Source organism: Anarhichas minor, unplaced genomic scaffold, assembly GCF_050575085.1.
Source record: "Anarhichas minor isolate MPS153535 unplaced genomic scaffold, ASM5057508v1 ptg000014l, whole genome shotgun sequence".
Classification (NCBI taxonomy): domain Eukaryota; kingdom Metazoa; phylum Chordata; class Actinopteri; order Perciformes; family Anarhichadidae; genus Anarhichas; species Anarhichas minor.
The window spans coordinates 4,272,501-4,287,819 of record NW_027466460.1 but is presented as its reverse complement, the minus strand read 5'-3'; the positions used below and the strand labels follow the sequence as shown (position 1 = coordinate 4,287,819).

Here is a 15,319-nt window from a genome sequence, read left to right as displayed (position 1 = left end):
GCTGTCTCCTCTACAGATACCTCACCTGAAGATGCAGCTCCTGCTGAGGAGGCTACACCAGCTGAGGAGGCCATCACCGCTGCTCCAGTGGATGAGACGACATCTGCTGCTGAGACATGGGTGGAGGACGCAGCAGCTGAAGTGTCGACAGAGGAGGCAGTTGAAGCTTTGGCAACAACACACAGTGAAGCTGCAGCAGTTGTGGACACGACTCAGCTGGCAGCAGCCTCCTCTGGGTCAGACTTGGAGGTCCTTTCTGCTGCATCAGAGGCTCCAGTACACGAGGCCAAGCACTGCCACTCTTGCCACTCTGCTCCATCAGCAGCAAAGGAGGAGGTGGCGCCTCCTGCTGCTTTGGGAGTGCAGCTGACCAGTGAGGAAGTTGTGGATATAACACAGGAGGTCAGGGAGGCAGTGTCCCTGGCGGAAGGACAAAGTAAGAACATACTAAGTGACACGCAAGTTAAATGCCTACTTTAGTTTCATCTATAATGCTGCATAATAGTTACAATTATTGCCTAGTTTTTTTGTTAATTGTAAAGTAAGGAAATAGTAGCATAGACCCTCTCCACTGCCTCCAATAAGTACAATAAGATAAATGACACCCAAAGTTTCAGCTTGTAGCCACCTGTTGGACAAAACATATACTTATATGACTGAATAATGTAAGTAGTGTAGGGCAAGGAAAGGCAGATTTTTATTCATTTTTGCCAAATAGCCAAAAATAGTCTGACATCCCAAATCATTTTGTAGCCACAGTGTTACGGGTGTAGTTAGGACCCAGGAGCAGTACGACAACACCAGGAATTGTTTGATTTGAGTTCTTTATTTTCTTCAACACACGGCAGGAAGAATATTCTCAGGAAGAACAGCGACAGGATTCTCGTGGTCAAGGACAGAAGGCTGAGCAAGTTACCAGGGCAGAGGCAAGGCGAGGTAGTCCGGAACAGGCAGGGTCGGCAACAGGGAATCAGTCCTTGGGTGAATGCGGGAAAGTGTAGCATGAATGCAGAGAACGATCTGGCAGTGTGTGAGGCAGGGGTTTAAATAGTGAAGAGGCAGAGTGAGCAGGTGAGAGTGATGAGCTGATGAGGTGAGTGTGACTGGCAGGTGCACTGAATGAACTGATTAGGTGAGTGAAAGGTGGAAAAAGCTAGATAGAAGTGACAGAGCTGTGACACCCAGTGACAATTCCAGATGCTAAATGGCAGCAGAATAAATCTTAGACACAGCAGACGTACTGACAGATGTAACAATAATTACTTCTGAAATTATTGGCTCTGACGACGTGTATTTCTGCCTATATCCACAGAGCCAAAGGTGTCTATCTGGACAGTAAAAAGCTGCTCAGTGATGTAATAGTACAGTTAAGAAGGTAAACGGCCAAACGCAGCACAGCTATAAGCACAGCTGTCTGTGTAGAGCTAGAGGCAGTAGAATGGACATCTTCAGGATAGATATTATTCTCAGACAGCCACATTTTAGATGTTCAGTGTATGAGACCAGTGTGACTCATATACACTATTAGTACACCTTTCTTTGCACTCCATTGAAATCCTGCTGCCCATGTCCATTCTACTTGTATAGACTCTAGGTTATGCATGTTGCAAAACTATAGTCACGTTCACTAAATGTAAGCATGTCTACCATACAAACTAATGTTGTGCTTGTTTGTTTCAGCCACAGAGACTATGGAGGTGGCGACAACCCAGTCATGACATGACGGACAGTGTGCCTTCCACAACACTCGCTTCACTCCCGTCAGCCAAGCTAGGACAACCGATTTAAACAACACAAGGAGAACTAGCCACTGGTCTAACTAGCTAATGTGTCCTTTTTAAAATGGTTTCAAAGGTGTTTTTTATGTTTCCTATCTTTTTTCTGATCAATCTTTATTAGCATTTGTGAAATTATTCCCATTATGTCTCTTGTCCTCTAGGTGTCACTGTAGCAAAGCTTTTCATGACAAGTTGAATAGAACACAAGTTTCTTTGTAGTTTCTGATGTAGTGTGATGTAATGTTGTGATAGACTTATTTTCATAGATGTTGCCTAATCAGCCCAACAATATCTACCAACCAAGACTGCACCAGGATTTTTTGATTGGGGGAATAGTACAAATAGGTGCAGACATGAATATATTATGTAGTTTAAGACCATTACACTTTTATTATGTTGCTAATTGGAAAGTGATGCTTTCCTAGAAAGAACATGACATAAAATACTAGTAAAACGTATTGCACCAATGCTGATATTAGCTTTTTAAAGCTGACTTCAACTGATGACATTAATACATCTATATATATATATTGGTATATTTATATTTTCCTCTTCTTTTCTTATTGTAGACAATTCTACCTTTTCTTTTCTTATTGTAGACAATTACCGTACAGGTTCAACTAACATTCCTCCAATTCTCTCCAGTTGCAGACATATCATCATATATCGTCATTATATATTAACTATATATCATATGAACATATTAAATAGTTAATATACCTATTTGTATTTAGTTAATTAATATGTCTTTGCTGTCATAATGTGCTCAGATAAACACTTTAAATAAAGTGACGTATAAACAATTGAACTCAGTTTTGCTGTGCATGAAATTATTCGTGTTAATCTGTTATTAATCAACATTGTTTTGCACTGTGCTATAGTGAATGTCAGTGCACCACTTGGTGGAGACAGATAACTGTTATTGGACAGTTTGTCTAAGTTATTGGTATTATAGCTTTTCAGAAGGTTTTTGGAATAACTCGAGACCATCATCTTTGTTGTCCTCGGACAAAAATAAGCAAGAAGACACATTGATGAACAGGGCAGGATTTAGCTTTTTTTTGTTGTTTTTCTAACAAAGAAAACTAAAATAGTACAAACTGAAATGGAGGAGTTTTTACTCTGGTTGTTTATTGTACGGCGTGACGTCACACGTGTAATTCGCCTGAACGAGCGCCGAGTTATCTGACAACCGAGAGTCAGTCTCCATTAGCACAAGAGCTGTCCGGATCAAGCCTTCTGTGTCTATATTCACCTACTGTCCCACGTAAAACACGTGTGTGTGCTCCTGTGTGTCTGGTGGGCTTCAGGGCTCCTCATCGTGAATACAAACAGAGCTCTAGCGTCAACGTTAGCAGCGGGGCTCCTCAGCCTGACAGTCGACAGAGGGATCAGAGCAGAGGAGGAGAGGAGGAGATGTCAACACACAGCAACTAACTATCACTAGCCGGCCAGCTAACGGCAAGTTTGCCGCTTGTAAACTTAAGTTAGTTTCCACCAAAGGAGAGACAAGAAGCATCTCACGGTAAGCGAGCTCGCGGGGCATTAGCCAGCATTAGCCACATGGTATGTTGTTGTTTCTTTTCTGACAGCTTGTTTTTCTAACAATGCTAACTTAGCTAGCTTAGCATTAGCCAAGTTCAGTTTCTGTTTCTATTTGCTTGTCGTGTGCGATGGTTCTTGAAATGCGTCTTATAGCACATAATGAAAAGACCAACTCGGCATACTAACCAAAAAAAAACAACTATTTATAAATGATGCAAGAGCTGGCTAATGATTCATTGATAAGGTTAGCGAATAGCAACAGTGAACTCCCCCTTTGACTCGCTCAACATGACCTAATCTTGCTGTTATCTTTCATATCTATTCATTGCAAACAGTCGGCCAGCTAACTGTGATGTTGATTAACTTTAATTGTTGGATCTAACCTCACTGCTTTTTATGTGTCAGAGTTGTTGCAAAAAGCAAACAAGGTTTGGTGTCAACACTGAAACTATAGATTGGCTTTGCAGGATAGCAAGTGAGTGCATATCATTGTAACCTAGCAGTGTGATGATAAGGAGGCCGTTGACTTGTATACATTTGCATATCTATGGTATTGAAAAGAAACTGACAAATATTAGTGTGTGTGTTTGAGTTAAAGGCACAGACAGGAGCAGTCTGGCTGTTGTCTGTTAATTGTTAATAATCATAATGATTTTTTAAAAGGTCACAGCTTATGTTACTTTTAATTTAGTGGTTATTTTAACATGCTTTAGTGCTGTTATGTAAACTAACATGCTTCAGTTATATAACATTTTATAGATACATGACATTTTTTTAATCTGATTTATTATTATGTTTATTCTAATTCTGTTCACATTGCTTTAAGAGACATTGTAACTGATAATAAGTGTGACACTATATCGTGAAACTGATATTTTCTGAGACAGCTATCATACTTTGGTCAACAGGGTAAGACTTTGTTAGTAGGGTTAGGGTTTGTGTTAGACAGACTACACATTGTTATTATTATATTGTCACTTTCTGTAAATCCCCATAACTCATTTTGGTCAAAATGTCTTTATTTGGACATCCTGCCGTCTGCTGATTTCTATTGGAATTTCTGCCGATGAAATAAGAAGATCAGCTCCGTAATTTACAATGACATAAAACAGAGAAAAAGAAAAAAACTTACTTTGAAATGCTTAATCCAGCATGTATTTGGCATTTAGCCTTAATAAATGATAAATTATCAAAGTAGTTGGCAAATAAGTTTTGGTCGATCAAGGATGAATGGACTAACTGTCTCAGAATTAAACCTAATGTCAAAGAGTCATTTTTCCAAACATGCAACATTTTTTGATTCAATTGTAGCTTCCTGAATGACTCTTGACATGCCACGGCTAAAGATGTTATTCAGTACATTTTAAGTGTTGGTTATGTGAGAGTATAGATAACATAATTTGATTAAGACTGATGTGTATTATAGAGCAAACTGTGACAGTTTCATGCTTATTTAAACACCAGATACTATTATGCGGCAGAGGATTTAAACTTCATGACCACAACATTGTAGCAACTCAGTTCTATAGAACTTGTGTGTGTGTGTGTGTGTGTGTGTGTGTGTGTGTGTGTGTGTGTGTGTGTGTGTGTGTGTGTGTGTGTGTGTGTGTGTGTGTGTGTGTGTGTGTGTGTGTGTGTGTGTGGGTTGGGTGTATGTCACGTAAATCCTGAGGTCATGCTTGCCATGTATTTGCACGTTGTGTCATCATCACTGTGTCTGTGTGTATTGGTAGAGGGCAGGGCACAAGGCAGGGTGTTGTATCATTAACAGCAGCCCCAGATACTTGGAACAAAAGCTCTGTTGTTGAAAGATCATGTGACTGTGTGTGCGTGAGTGAGTTGTCATGTGATCTGAGCTTAGGGCAGGGTCTAAGAAGTGCTGACTCTCTCAGAGGTTCCTTCCACCCAGGGAACAGGCAGACAGCAAAGCATGCATGCAGAGAGAAGAGATGGACGGCCGGATGGATGTCAGACAGAGAGGAGATGTGGGAGAGAGTCAGAGTCAGGCAGAGAGAGAGAGAGAGAAAGGTGCAGAAAAAGTCCTGTTGTTTTCTCTTACCACGACAAGAAAAAGCACAGAAAAAGCACCGCTCTCATGCTTTCGTTCTCCTTGTGGATTTTTAAACTGCAGCCAAGTAAAGATGCAAGCCTGAATTTTGACTCGCATCAACTTTTCTATGGCAAGGCAAGTTTTGACTGTTTTCCTCTTTTTTTTGATATGTTTGTTGGGATTTGTAAAATAATTGATCTACTCATGTGCTTCCACCCTGGTGATCAGAGGTTAAAGGTGAACTGAATTTGACGTATTTACAGTGAAACATGTAGCTTTAGCTCTCGTTCAGAATGACTTTCAATGCAGCCGAAATATTTTCTATTCCAGGAATAGCAACATGACATAGTGACTTCTTCTGACCTTTTTAAAACGATTAATTTCTTCCCTTGTAACATGACGGGTGTATGCTGGTGATTTTTTTCTATTTGAATAGTTTGTTGCAGCGTTTTGACTCATTTATGTTTCAGCTCAGAAGCCACAAGGCAGCCACGTGTTCACAGTCGTCCTGCAGTTCCTGTATTACTTGTTTGAATCAATTCAACCTGCAAGTCCTGCTTGAGAATCTCCACAGATTGTGTGTGTGTGTGTGTGTGTGTGTGTGTGTGTGTGTGTGTGTGTGTGTGTGTGTGTGTGTGTGTGTGTGTGTGTGTGTGTGTGTGTGTGTGTGTGTGTGTGTGTGTGTGTGTGTGTGTGTGTGTGTGTGTGTGTGGGTTGGGTGTATGTCACGTAAATCCTGAGGTCATGCTTGCCATGTATTTGCACGTTGTGTCATCATCACTGTGTCTGTGTGTATTGGTAGAGGGCAGGGCATGCGATAAACCAGTTTTGGCTGCAGTCTGGCTGCAGTTTGCATGTTTCATATCCTATGTGACCTTGCAAATTGTATTTCTTCAGTTGTTGGAGGGTCTTTGTCCACTTTGATTGATATTCTCAATATCTTAGAAGGTGAAAATAAAGAAGGGGTTGAAAGGAAACAAAGAGAGAAGTTGCGCTGCATTGAGAAGTTATTGCCATACTGGCGTATATGTCATTTTAGTGCCAGATCGTTCTGTTGATCAAGTGAAAAGATACAGTCACCACATACAGGACTCTGGACCTGTATGTGGTGCCTGAACAAATATACCATCGCATGCATCCTGCAAATCTGAATTAACCTAGCACCTCCAACACAGAACATATACATAACAGATGAATGTCTGCTCTGAACCTGAATCCTCTGCTTTGAACAGAGGATTTCCCTCTGAGGTGATAGCATTTTGGTCTCGGTGGCAAAGCAGCACAGCATGGCTCATCCATTGACCCTCCCTTTCACTCAATCTCTCTCTGACTTTCTAATGAAATGACTTAGATGGGCTGGATGGATTACAATGTCCAACTCTTCCATGAGCTTACATAACAACTTCTTTCAGTTTAACAGCAAAATAACAGCATATAGTGCAGCTCGTGTGTTCACACCTTTCTTTGGTTAGCCTGTTTCTGTGCCAGATTCCTGGCAATGAAACAGCAGATGAAGTATGAAATGTTATAGCAAAGTGTGAAAGGATAAGAAGTAGAGATTGGAGGCAGTCCGTTTACTTTAACCTCAGAATGTTAAACTGTTCGTATAATGTATGAAGTACTCTGTTCTGATTTCCTGGGATTCTGGAGCAGCACGCCAGTTAGATGCACTTATGGGAGACCTGTTGATGTGTTGCTTGATTACCGAACAAATATACCATCGCATGCATCCTGCAAATCTGAATTAACCTAGCACCTCCAACACAGAACATATACATAACAGATGAATGTCTGCTCTGTGTTGTTGAATAATTGAACAGACGATTTCCCTCTGAGCTGATAGCATGTTGGTCTCAGTGGCAAAGCAGCACAGCATGGCTCATCCATTATGCAGCCGTTAAAGTAATCGAGCATGTCGTCATATACAACGTGTCAGAGGACGTTGTGTTGTCGGGAGGTTTGTACAAAAGTAGAAATGCCTTGAATCATGCATGGATTTTACATTGTGTTAATGCTGTTTTGAATTACTTTTTCACTGGAAAATGTCAAGAAGAAGGGGTTACTTTTAAACCTTGTCTTTGTGTCTACAGAAGAATTTGAAGAATTTAACGTAGGATTATCTTTAAGCAGACGGTGAGCTGGCTTGGCTGGCTGTGGGAAGATGTGCTGTGGCTGATGAAGAGAATACAGTTTTTTTCAGTTTGGGACCTTGTTGATGTAAAAAATAAAGTGCAAAACAAAGTTTCATCAACACATCGAAAGGCAAAACTGGTAGAGAGAGCTCATTAAGCGAATGTGGATTAAACACGTTATCTCTGGCTGACTTTGTATTGTCTGCAGCTATCTTGCTTTCAAACGCGAATACTTGACATTGATCTTAATTTTGGACATGATAACTACATACTTGATATTGTGATAAAGGACTGATGCTAAAGCTGCATGGCCCACATAAACATCAAAATCCTCACCAGTTGATGATCCATGTAGAGAACATGGAATTAAAGAAGCAGTGTATTCATGTAATGTAGGGTAGAGGTAGTTATTCACATCATTATAAGAAAAAAGGTAAGACTTGTTTTATTTTATTCTGACATAAGGCTGCCTAGCTTAAATACTTGGACAAATGAGACAAGTTCGATTTATTCTTTATAGTTGGCATTTTCAAGCACTAACCATTTCACCTTTAACACTATTTCTGATAATGGGGGTCGTGGGGGTGTAAACTTCCTCAAATCCAAAAGAGAGCAGGACAGATGTTACCCTAAACTCTGATATAGTAGCAGCAGCTCCCACAGTGGATGAGCTAGTAATGAACGGGCCTTTTCTTTTTAACATAATCTGTAGTCAGATAGTTACCTAAATATGCTAGTGTTTGTATCTTACACTTCGTATGAACAGACAAACACACTTTTACCATGCTGACACCACCCTCCATACTATCTGTCTTATAACCGTCCCACTTACGCTGCTGTTCCAAGGAGGGATGAAGTTGTGAAGACTCACCAGTTTAACAATATGTCAAATCCCAATAGGTCAGTAGCCAAGTCAACCCTTTAAAAACTGAGTGAAGTCAGAGTAGGTGGAGCATCAATTTGTGTATATCCGTCTGCCTCTCCATGCTCCTGCATTCCCTTTGTTTTATATCCTGTTGTCACCCTGCAGAGCAGCACAAAACAGGGACCGAGGGTCCTGTGGTTCTTAGCAATTGTTCCCATGGCTCCAGTCTGCCCTGCCCAGGTCTTCCATTGGACACTGTGTGCATGTTTAAGGGACTGACTTGGCTTTCTGTCAGTGCAACTCTTCCCATAATAGCAGACAGGCACTTCCTGCAAACCAAAGCCAGAAGGAAAGAGATGGAAAGAGACAAGAGATCCCTGGATTTGTCTGGGTTTACAGTTAGGACAGATAGAAGAAGGTGTGGTTGTCAGTGTGAGCAAAGCTTTTGTTTTAAGTAAAGCAACTGGACTTCATGATACTTTAAACTTTTAAGGAAACGTTTGACATTGTAGGAAAAATGCTTCTATGCTTTGATTAATTAATTCTCTTGAATATATACATTTTAGCAACAGTTTTCTGTGATTATTTATCAATATTTCTGTTGTCTGTTTGACCAATCAGAGGCTGTGTACCCGACTGTGAGGCAGTTTTGATCTCAAACTAGCTAGAGCACAACCATTGAGGTGGTTGCCATTTATTGTTTTGATCAAGGACACAAAACAGGGATAACATAGGGAAATAGGTGGACTCCTGTCATCATCAAACAAACCATCAAATTCTCTTTTGTCTCTTTGAATCTGCATCACAGACTTTATTGTGTTAAACAAAGTTGTGTTTATCAAGTGTGTCTTCTCTGTCCAGGGACCTTTTATTTACCAAACTGGTGGAGTCCACCAGGCAGAAGTGCTGTGGCTAATCACTGGCTGTAATCGCATATCCCTGAGGAGCATGAGACATGACCTCAGTGGTGCTGGTCGACACTGGTGGGACGGTGGTGGAGTATGTCACAGCTGAAGAGGACGACTCCCAGCAGGTGGGTCAGACACAAGCTAGAGTAACATTGCATCTGCAGTTCACAACAGAATCTTGCCTCCTTTTTTACATAACTGTCATGTTCTCTTATTTTTTTCTGCTCTCTTTCGTCCCCCAATCTGCAGGAGGGAGAGTGTGAGGTGGACCTGGAGTTTGAGGGAGAGGTAGAAGGCGAGTGTGAAGCCGAGGAGGCCTTTGAAGAAGTCCAGAACAGAGAGGAGGCTGAGAACTACCCAGCAGTCATAGTAGAGGAAGTACCCGGCGCCAGACTGGCCGATGAGCGAGGTTACTCAGCCCAGGTGTTCGTCTATAATGACGAGGCTTACCTGATGCAGGAAGTAGGCGATGAGCAGGAGGTGGAGACAGAAGGGGAGGCAGGTGAGACATAAATATTTCTGTATCTATAAAAGAAATTCCCTTAATGTTACCTCCGTAATGTTCATTTTGGCGCTGTAGGTCAGTACATCAGATGACTATCATACAGTCTCTTTTGCAACACACAACACATGGTAGTGGGCTGTGTTTTGTGCTGTTACTTGTGTTGTTAATTGAGGTGCTGAGAAATGTTTTTCTCCTATGTATTCTGTTTTCATTTCTGGAGTAAAGTTCCCATTTCCCCTGGGTCGCATAGGTTTCATAATAATAGAAAAAGAGAGGGGATTTTTACTTGTTGTCAACTGCTCTTGTACTGCTCCTGTGAAAAGGTGAGGACTATTATTATAAGAGATAACACCACAGGTTTGCATAGTAAAAGTATGGATAAGGTGCAATATGTAAGGCCTTTCTCTATAGACACCCACATTGGAGCTTGTTCAGCTGTCGCATATCATTTTGCTAAATGTTTCAGATAAAAGGCATCATGATACCAGTGTATATGGGGAAGGCCGAGGCCTCTATGGCCACATAAAGTTTCGTCTGACTTTATAGTTGTTGTTTTTTTGCCAGCCCATAAAAAGTTCTGATTCATTACATTTTGGTAATACATTGTGCAGTAAGCTTAATGTTATCATATAACTTAGATAGTTAATTTTAGAAACTATTACCATCTTTAAAATATATGTTTTACCCAAAAGGGACAACCCCAATCTGGTCCAGTTTTGTTGCTTGATATGTTCGACCGGAGGGCTGCCATTCAAATTGCCATCCCTGCCTTACACTGGGTAGGCACAGTCTCTATAGGGTCAATGCCTCAGACTTTAGTTTATTTAGTATCCTGACGTATCCTGCCTTGTCCCTTTATGAAGCTCAAGTATTGTTTTTGTCAAACATTTCTTTGGTACACTAGAGAGGTTAGATCATGTCATTAAAATGTTGTGAGTTCACCTGAATCTAGATTCAACGTCAACAGATTGTTTCATACATTCAAGCTTACAAAGTATTGCTTCTGTTTGTTGTGGTTGGGCTGGAATGTGGCATATTTCTCATATGATTCTCCTGCCGGCATCAGTGTGACGAGGTCTGGTGAAGTAGGCTGTGAAGCTCACAGGCTTCTGTGTTCACACACTGCCACCTTCTGGGTATTTTTGAAACTTTTTCATTAACAGTGACGGTATCCAGTATTAACTCTCTCATCATCCATTAATCCCTTATTAATTGTGTCCAATCCAGTGCGGTGTTCATAAGTATGAAACAGACTGAAAGACTGGGACAATAGTATTTTAAACTAAAGAGAGATGTATTCATTCACATATATACATATTGAGTTTCTAAGCCTGGTTCCAAATATAAAATGTGCTGTCTCAAGCAGAAGGACAAAGTGATTCATTTAAACTCTAATGGTACTTACTGAAGAAGCTAGAGTGGCCATAATCACCCACTATAAATACATGATTGCTGTCTTTTTGTGCAATTAGTAAAGCACATAAGCAGATAACATTCTGTATACTGTACTTGTCAGGCAATTAAGTATTGCAAAATAATCTATTTAAATTATCAAAATGATAATGACCTATGCTGTAATAGAGTACTTGTTTAATTTATTTATTTGTTGTAGTGCATTTGGCTTGTACAAAAATACAAGTTAAATCATTTTAAAAACAGCAAAACGCATGCTGTGAAGTAATTTGAATATACAGTTTAAACAGAGCAACACACAGTCATTACAAAACATGGTGTTTGTTGTTTTTTAACCTATTTTAATTAGTACAATACTATCTTGTCTTGTTTTTTATTAGTCAATTCGTTGTGCAAACTACTAATTTGTTTTTTATTTGTAGATTTTATTTTGTTCAGTGAGTTTATTTTAAAAACGGTTATCACAGCCCCGCTTTCTTTGACGTAGTCACTACGCATGTGAGGGAGGGCGAAGGAAAGGATTTCCTGTGTTGGCTGCGGAGGGATACCTTTCTGCCGCCGTAGTGTGTCTCGTTGAATTCGAGGAGATTTCCCATTTGCGGCGGAGTGATCTGAGCTAGTAGCTTCCTATACAATTCAGTGAGAAGTCAATGTGAATCTGCAGCAAGGGGGAAAACATGGCGACTTCGCAGCATGAGGGGCACGCAAACCAGCTCGATCTACTCATCCGAGCCGGTAACGTATATTTGTGTACTTATACCCTCGATCCGGGAGCTTACTGTAACGTACGGATTTGTGTTTGAACCCCCTCGTCCGCTGCGCTTCAGTCCGCTGAGTAGTGCGCTGAAGTAATGGAGGAGGGCAATCAGGAAGTGATCACCTTGGTAGCAACCTGCATGGCGTTACTACACGGTTTACCGGACCCGGTTTAAGAGGGGGGAAAACTTCCGCAGGGCTTGCCAGTCTGCACAAACGGATCGTTATCTGCACGAAGTGTGTTTTGCATGTTGTTGCATATTATTCCCGCTGCAACATGAGTTAGAATAACAATGTGCAGATCGACCCTGCACAACCAGGAAGTGAAAAGATGTTGTCTTTCCTACGTCTTTGCCACGCTGTCTGAGTCGGAAGGACATGTGGGTGTTGTTTTTACTAGCATGAATATGTTACACACAGCCACATATCACCCGGTGTAGTAATATTATGTGTGGCTGGCTTACGTTTTTTTCCATTTGTGGTACTTGTGTGCAGTACGTCCTCACACGTTGTCTCTAAATAACAGTCCATTTAACCTGAAACGTAACGACCATCGTGTGTATTTATGTGTATTGTATGAGAGGTGGCCCTATTTCAATATTCAAATTTCGGATGTTTTGATATTTGTTGTGTTTTGGTTTTCCCGTTATCGTGTTGCACTGATTGAAGCGTGGGGTGGCCTGGCTCACTCGCTTTCTTCCCTATGGTTGTTTCAAGTGCGGCTTCAGTCTTCGACCACACTGACCTGTAAATACACATATGTGTGATATCACTCGGGTTTTAACAGTTAGTGTTCATGGGCTACGTGTTGCGAAAACAACGCGTCGTTTCCACCCAGGTTTTTCGCAAATTTCAAAGTATTTTGTCGTGTTTCGATGGCGGAAGCATTGTGTGCGGAGAGGGCGTGGTGTGTCGTTGATTGACTCGCCCGTTAGTCCAATAGCGTGCGCGCTGGTTTATAACGTCAGCAGTAGGCCAATCAGATTCAACAGGGGGCGGGCTGTTAACCGGAAAATAAGCCAATAGGAGGTGAGGTGGTAGTTGAGTGACAAGAGGATTAGTGAGCTTCTTCGAAGAGAACTGGAGGGAAAGGATGAGGACTGTAAACACGGAAGTCATCAGAGGCCGCACTACTTTTTGTCGGACTTGCTGCTGTTCTTGGTGCCGTTACATTGTAGTATAAGTTGATAATAGGCATTTTCCTAACTTCTATTAATTATAATAATACTATACTATAATAATATATTCTATTACACCCGCACCTGATGTGATGTACACAATTCTATATGTTTGTATTTTTCATATTCAATAGTTAAGAATAAATCAAAATCCCAACATTTTGGACAGACTCGAAATGGCTAAAGTGTCTATATGTGGTTATGTAGGTCAAGAACTTTCTGCCCTCACACCTTTTGGTGGGTGTTATTACACGACTGCCTGGTTTTAAGGACAGCTCGGTAAGCTATATAGTCTCTGCTGTGACGGCCGCCAGCATGTCCTGTTTGTTTGTGAGAGGGAATTGAATGAGTGGGACTATCTAAAGATAGTCCATTTCTCCCCATGCTGTGCCTGTTGCCTCAGTGAGATAGCCAAACATGGACAGGGCAGGGTGTAACAGGAGCTTGTGATTCCCACCAGTGATTGACACCGACAGCAGGTGCCCTGGGTTCCTTCTCAGGGTCCCAGATGGGGCATTTCCTTCAGGCTGAATCCCATTTTCTATTCAAACAGCATTGTTTCTGTGCCAAGTCTTGCCATATTTGTGAAAGCCTAAATAGGGACGACATTCCTCATATCACTCTTTGAGTATCCTGAACCAATCCTGGCATTTTGCATCTTCATCGTCATGATAAGTAGTTCAACCAATTTAAAGAGGCAATATAGTTAAGATACTTCCATACTATGAAGTTTAAACTTTACACACTATGCCTGGATCAGAGTGAATGTGTTGTTTACTGAAATTGCTAAATAATTTTGGGCTATTTGTCTTTTCACTAGGGGGTGCCATGTAGTTGCACTTTGTTTGTTGCAGCACTGTGTTTATTGTGTGACAGAGGTGACGAGCCGTTGGTAGTAGTATTTTTCCTTTGGGGAAATAATTAAGTTGTTTGCTTACATTTGATATGGGAAATCAAATTGTAACTCGTGTAAGAAAAATGTTCCACTGGGCTAAACCAGTCATTTTATTTTCACTTAACTATTTATTCATTGATTCTGTGCGTTTCAGTGGAGGCTTCTGTCCATGGCACCAGTATTCACTGCTATGACAAGACCTTTGAGGCTGCAGAGGCTCTGCTACGCATGGATTCACCTTCCAGCCTCAGAGAAGACCGTAGCCCAGGTAAAACACTCTCACTAATAACAGCCCAAAACACAATTTACAAATGGTTACACTTCAAACTTTGTTATGTTTCATAATAAACTCAACATAATTGTATACATCTATGTGGTGAGGTGTGGTTAAATACTAAATGTGGTTGGTCTGTTATCTTTGCTGTAGTTTGAACATAAAGAAAGTAATATATATATATATATATATATATATATATATTAGTATTCCAGCTTAAATATTTCTTTAAGCTTAACGCTTCCCTCTTTAATACCTCCATCCAGACGCTTTTATCCCGCCTTGTATAGTGACACCAGACTTCCTTCACGCCGCCATGCGTCCCGACATGATTACAGAGACAGAGGTGGAGATATCGACAGAGGAGTGCTGCGAGGAGGAAGATGAGGAGATGGTCACCCTGCTTGAAGAACCAGAGCCAGGCCACGAGCCTGTCAGGAAGAGGAGAGGTAGATGGAAAGATCTTTAAGTTCTTGTTAAAGATCCAACACAGAATACATCTATAAACTGAGAAAAGTGAACCCCCAGTAGTCTGGGGAAAAGCTGTGGAAAATAGCATACAGATGTGTTAAAACTCTATTTCATGCAGTTGTAGACCCACTATTAGCACCATATTGCAGAGTGTGGAGAGTCAACATTTGGAAAAAGGCAAAGTTTTAAATCGAAAACATCTGGCGGCCCTGTGATTAACCTTGCCTCACGAGCCAGGCCTCAAACCACAATCCAGACTTCCACTGTTAATTACAGTTATTGAGTTTATCTAAGAGCACCATCTAGTGGTGGAGTTTTACTGTTGGGTCTAAACTCGAGCTCACAAAATGTAAGAATTCATCAATGAAAGAGAATGATGAAGTCCTATTTGAAATGTTTCCTTGATAAAGCTGGACGGAAGCCAAAGACGCATCAGTCATCTATTTCCAACGGCTCACTGGACCTCGGCATCAAGAAGAAACCAAGAGAAGGGAAAGGTACTGAGTAGTGCTAATATTACTGTCTATGCTAAACATTTATGTATTTATG

General features: G+C 41.0%; 1 protein-coding gene and 1 long non-coding RNA gene across 3 annotated transcripts in view; both read left to right on the top strand.

The window, feature by feature from the left end:
• The first annotated feature begins 303 nt into the window (after nt 1–303).
• LOC142949466 (uncharacterized) lies at nt 304–2,586 on the top strand. Of its 2 annotated transcripts, XR_012954039.1 has the most exons (3): nt 310–436; nt 849–936; nt 1,681–2,586. It is a non-coding gene; the product is annotated as an uncharacterized LOC142949466 (long non-coding RNA). The 2 variants fall into 2 exon arrangements; XR_012954038.1 differs by lacking the exon at nt 849–936 and having other exon boundaries at nt 304–436.
• Nucleotides 2,587–2,959: 373 nt separating this feature from the next.
• The window catches only part of LOC142949465 (ETS-related transcription factor Elf-2-like), a 14,852-nt gene continuing 2,492 nt past the window's right edge, over nt 2,960–15,319 (top strand). The window contains 6 exon segments of the mRNA XM_076091113.1: nt 2,960–3,303; nt 9,232–9,403; nt 9,528–9,780; nt 14,180–14,293; nt 14,566–14,748; nt 15,181–15,267. Coding sequence (XP_075947228.1) covers nt 9,326–9,403; nt 9,528–9,780; nt 14,180–14,293; nt 14,566–14,748; nt 15,181–15,267 — 715 coding nt within the window. The 5' untranslated portion in view covers nt 2,960–3,303; nt 9,232–9,325.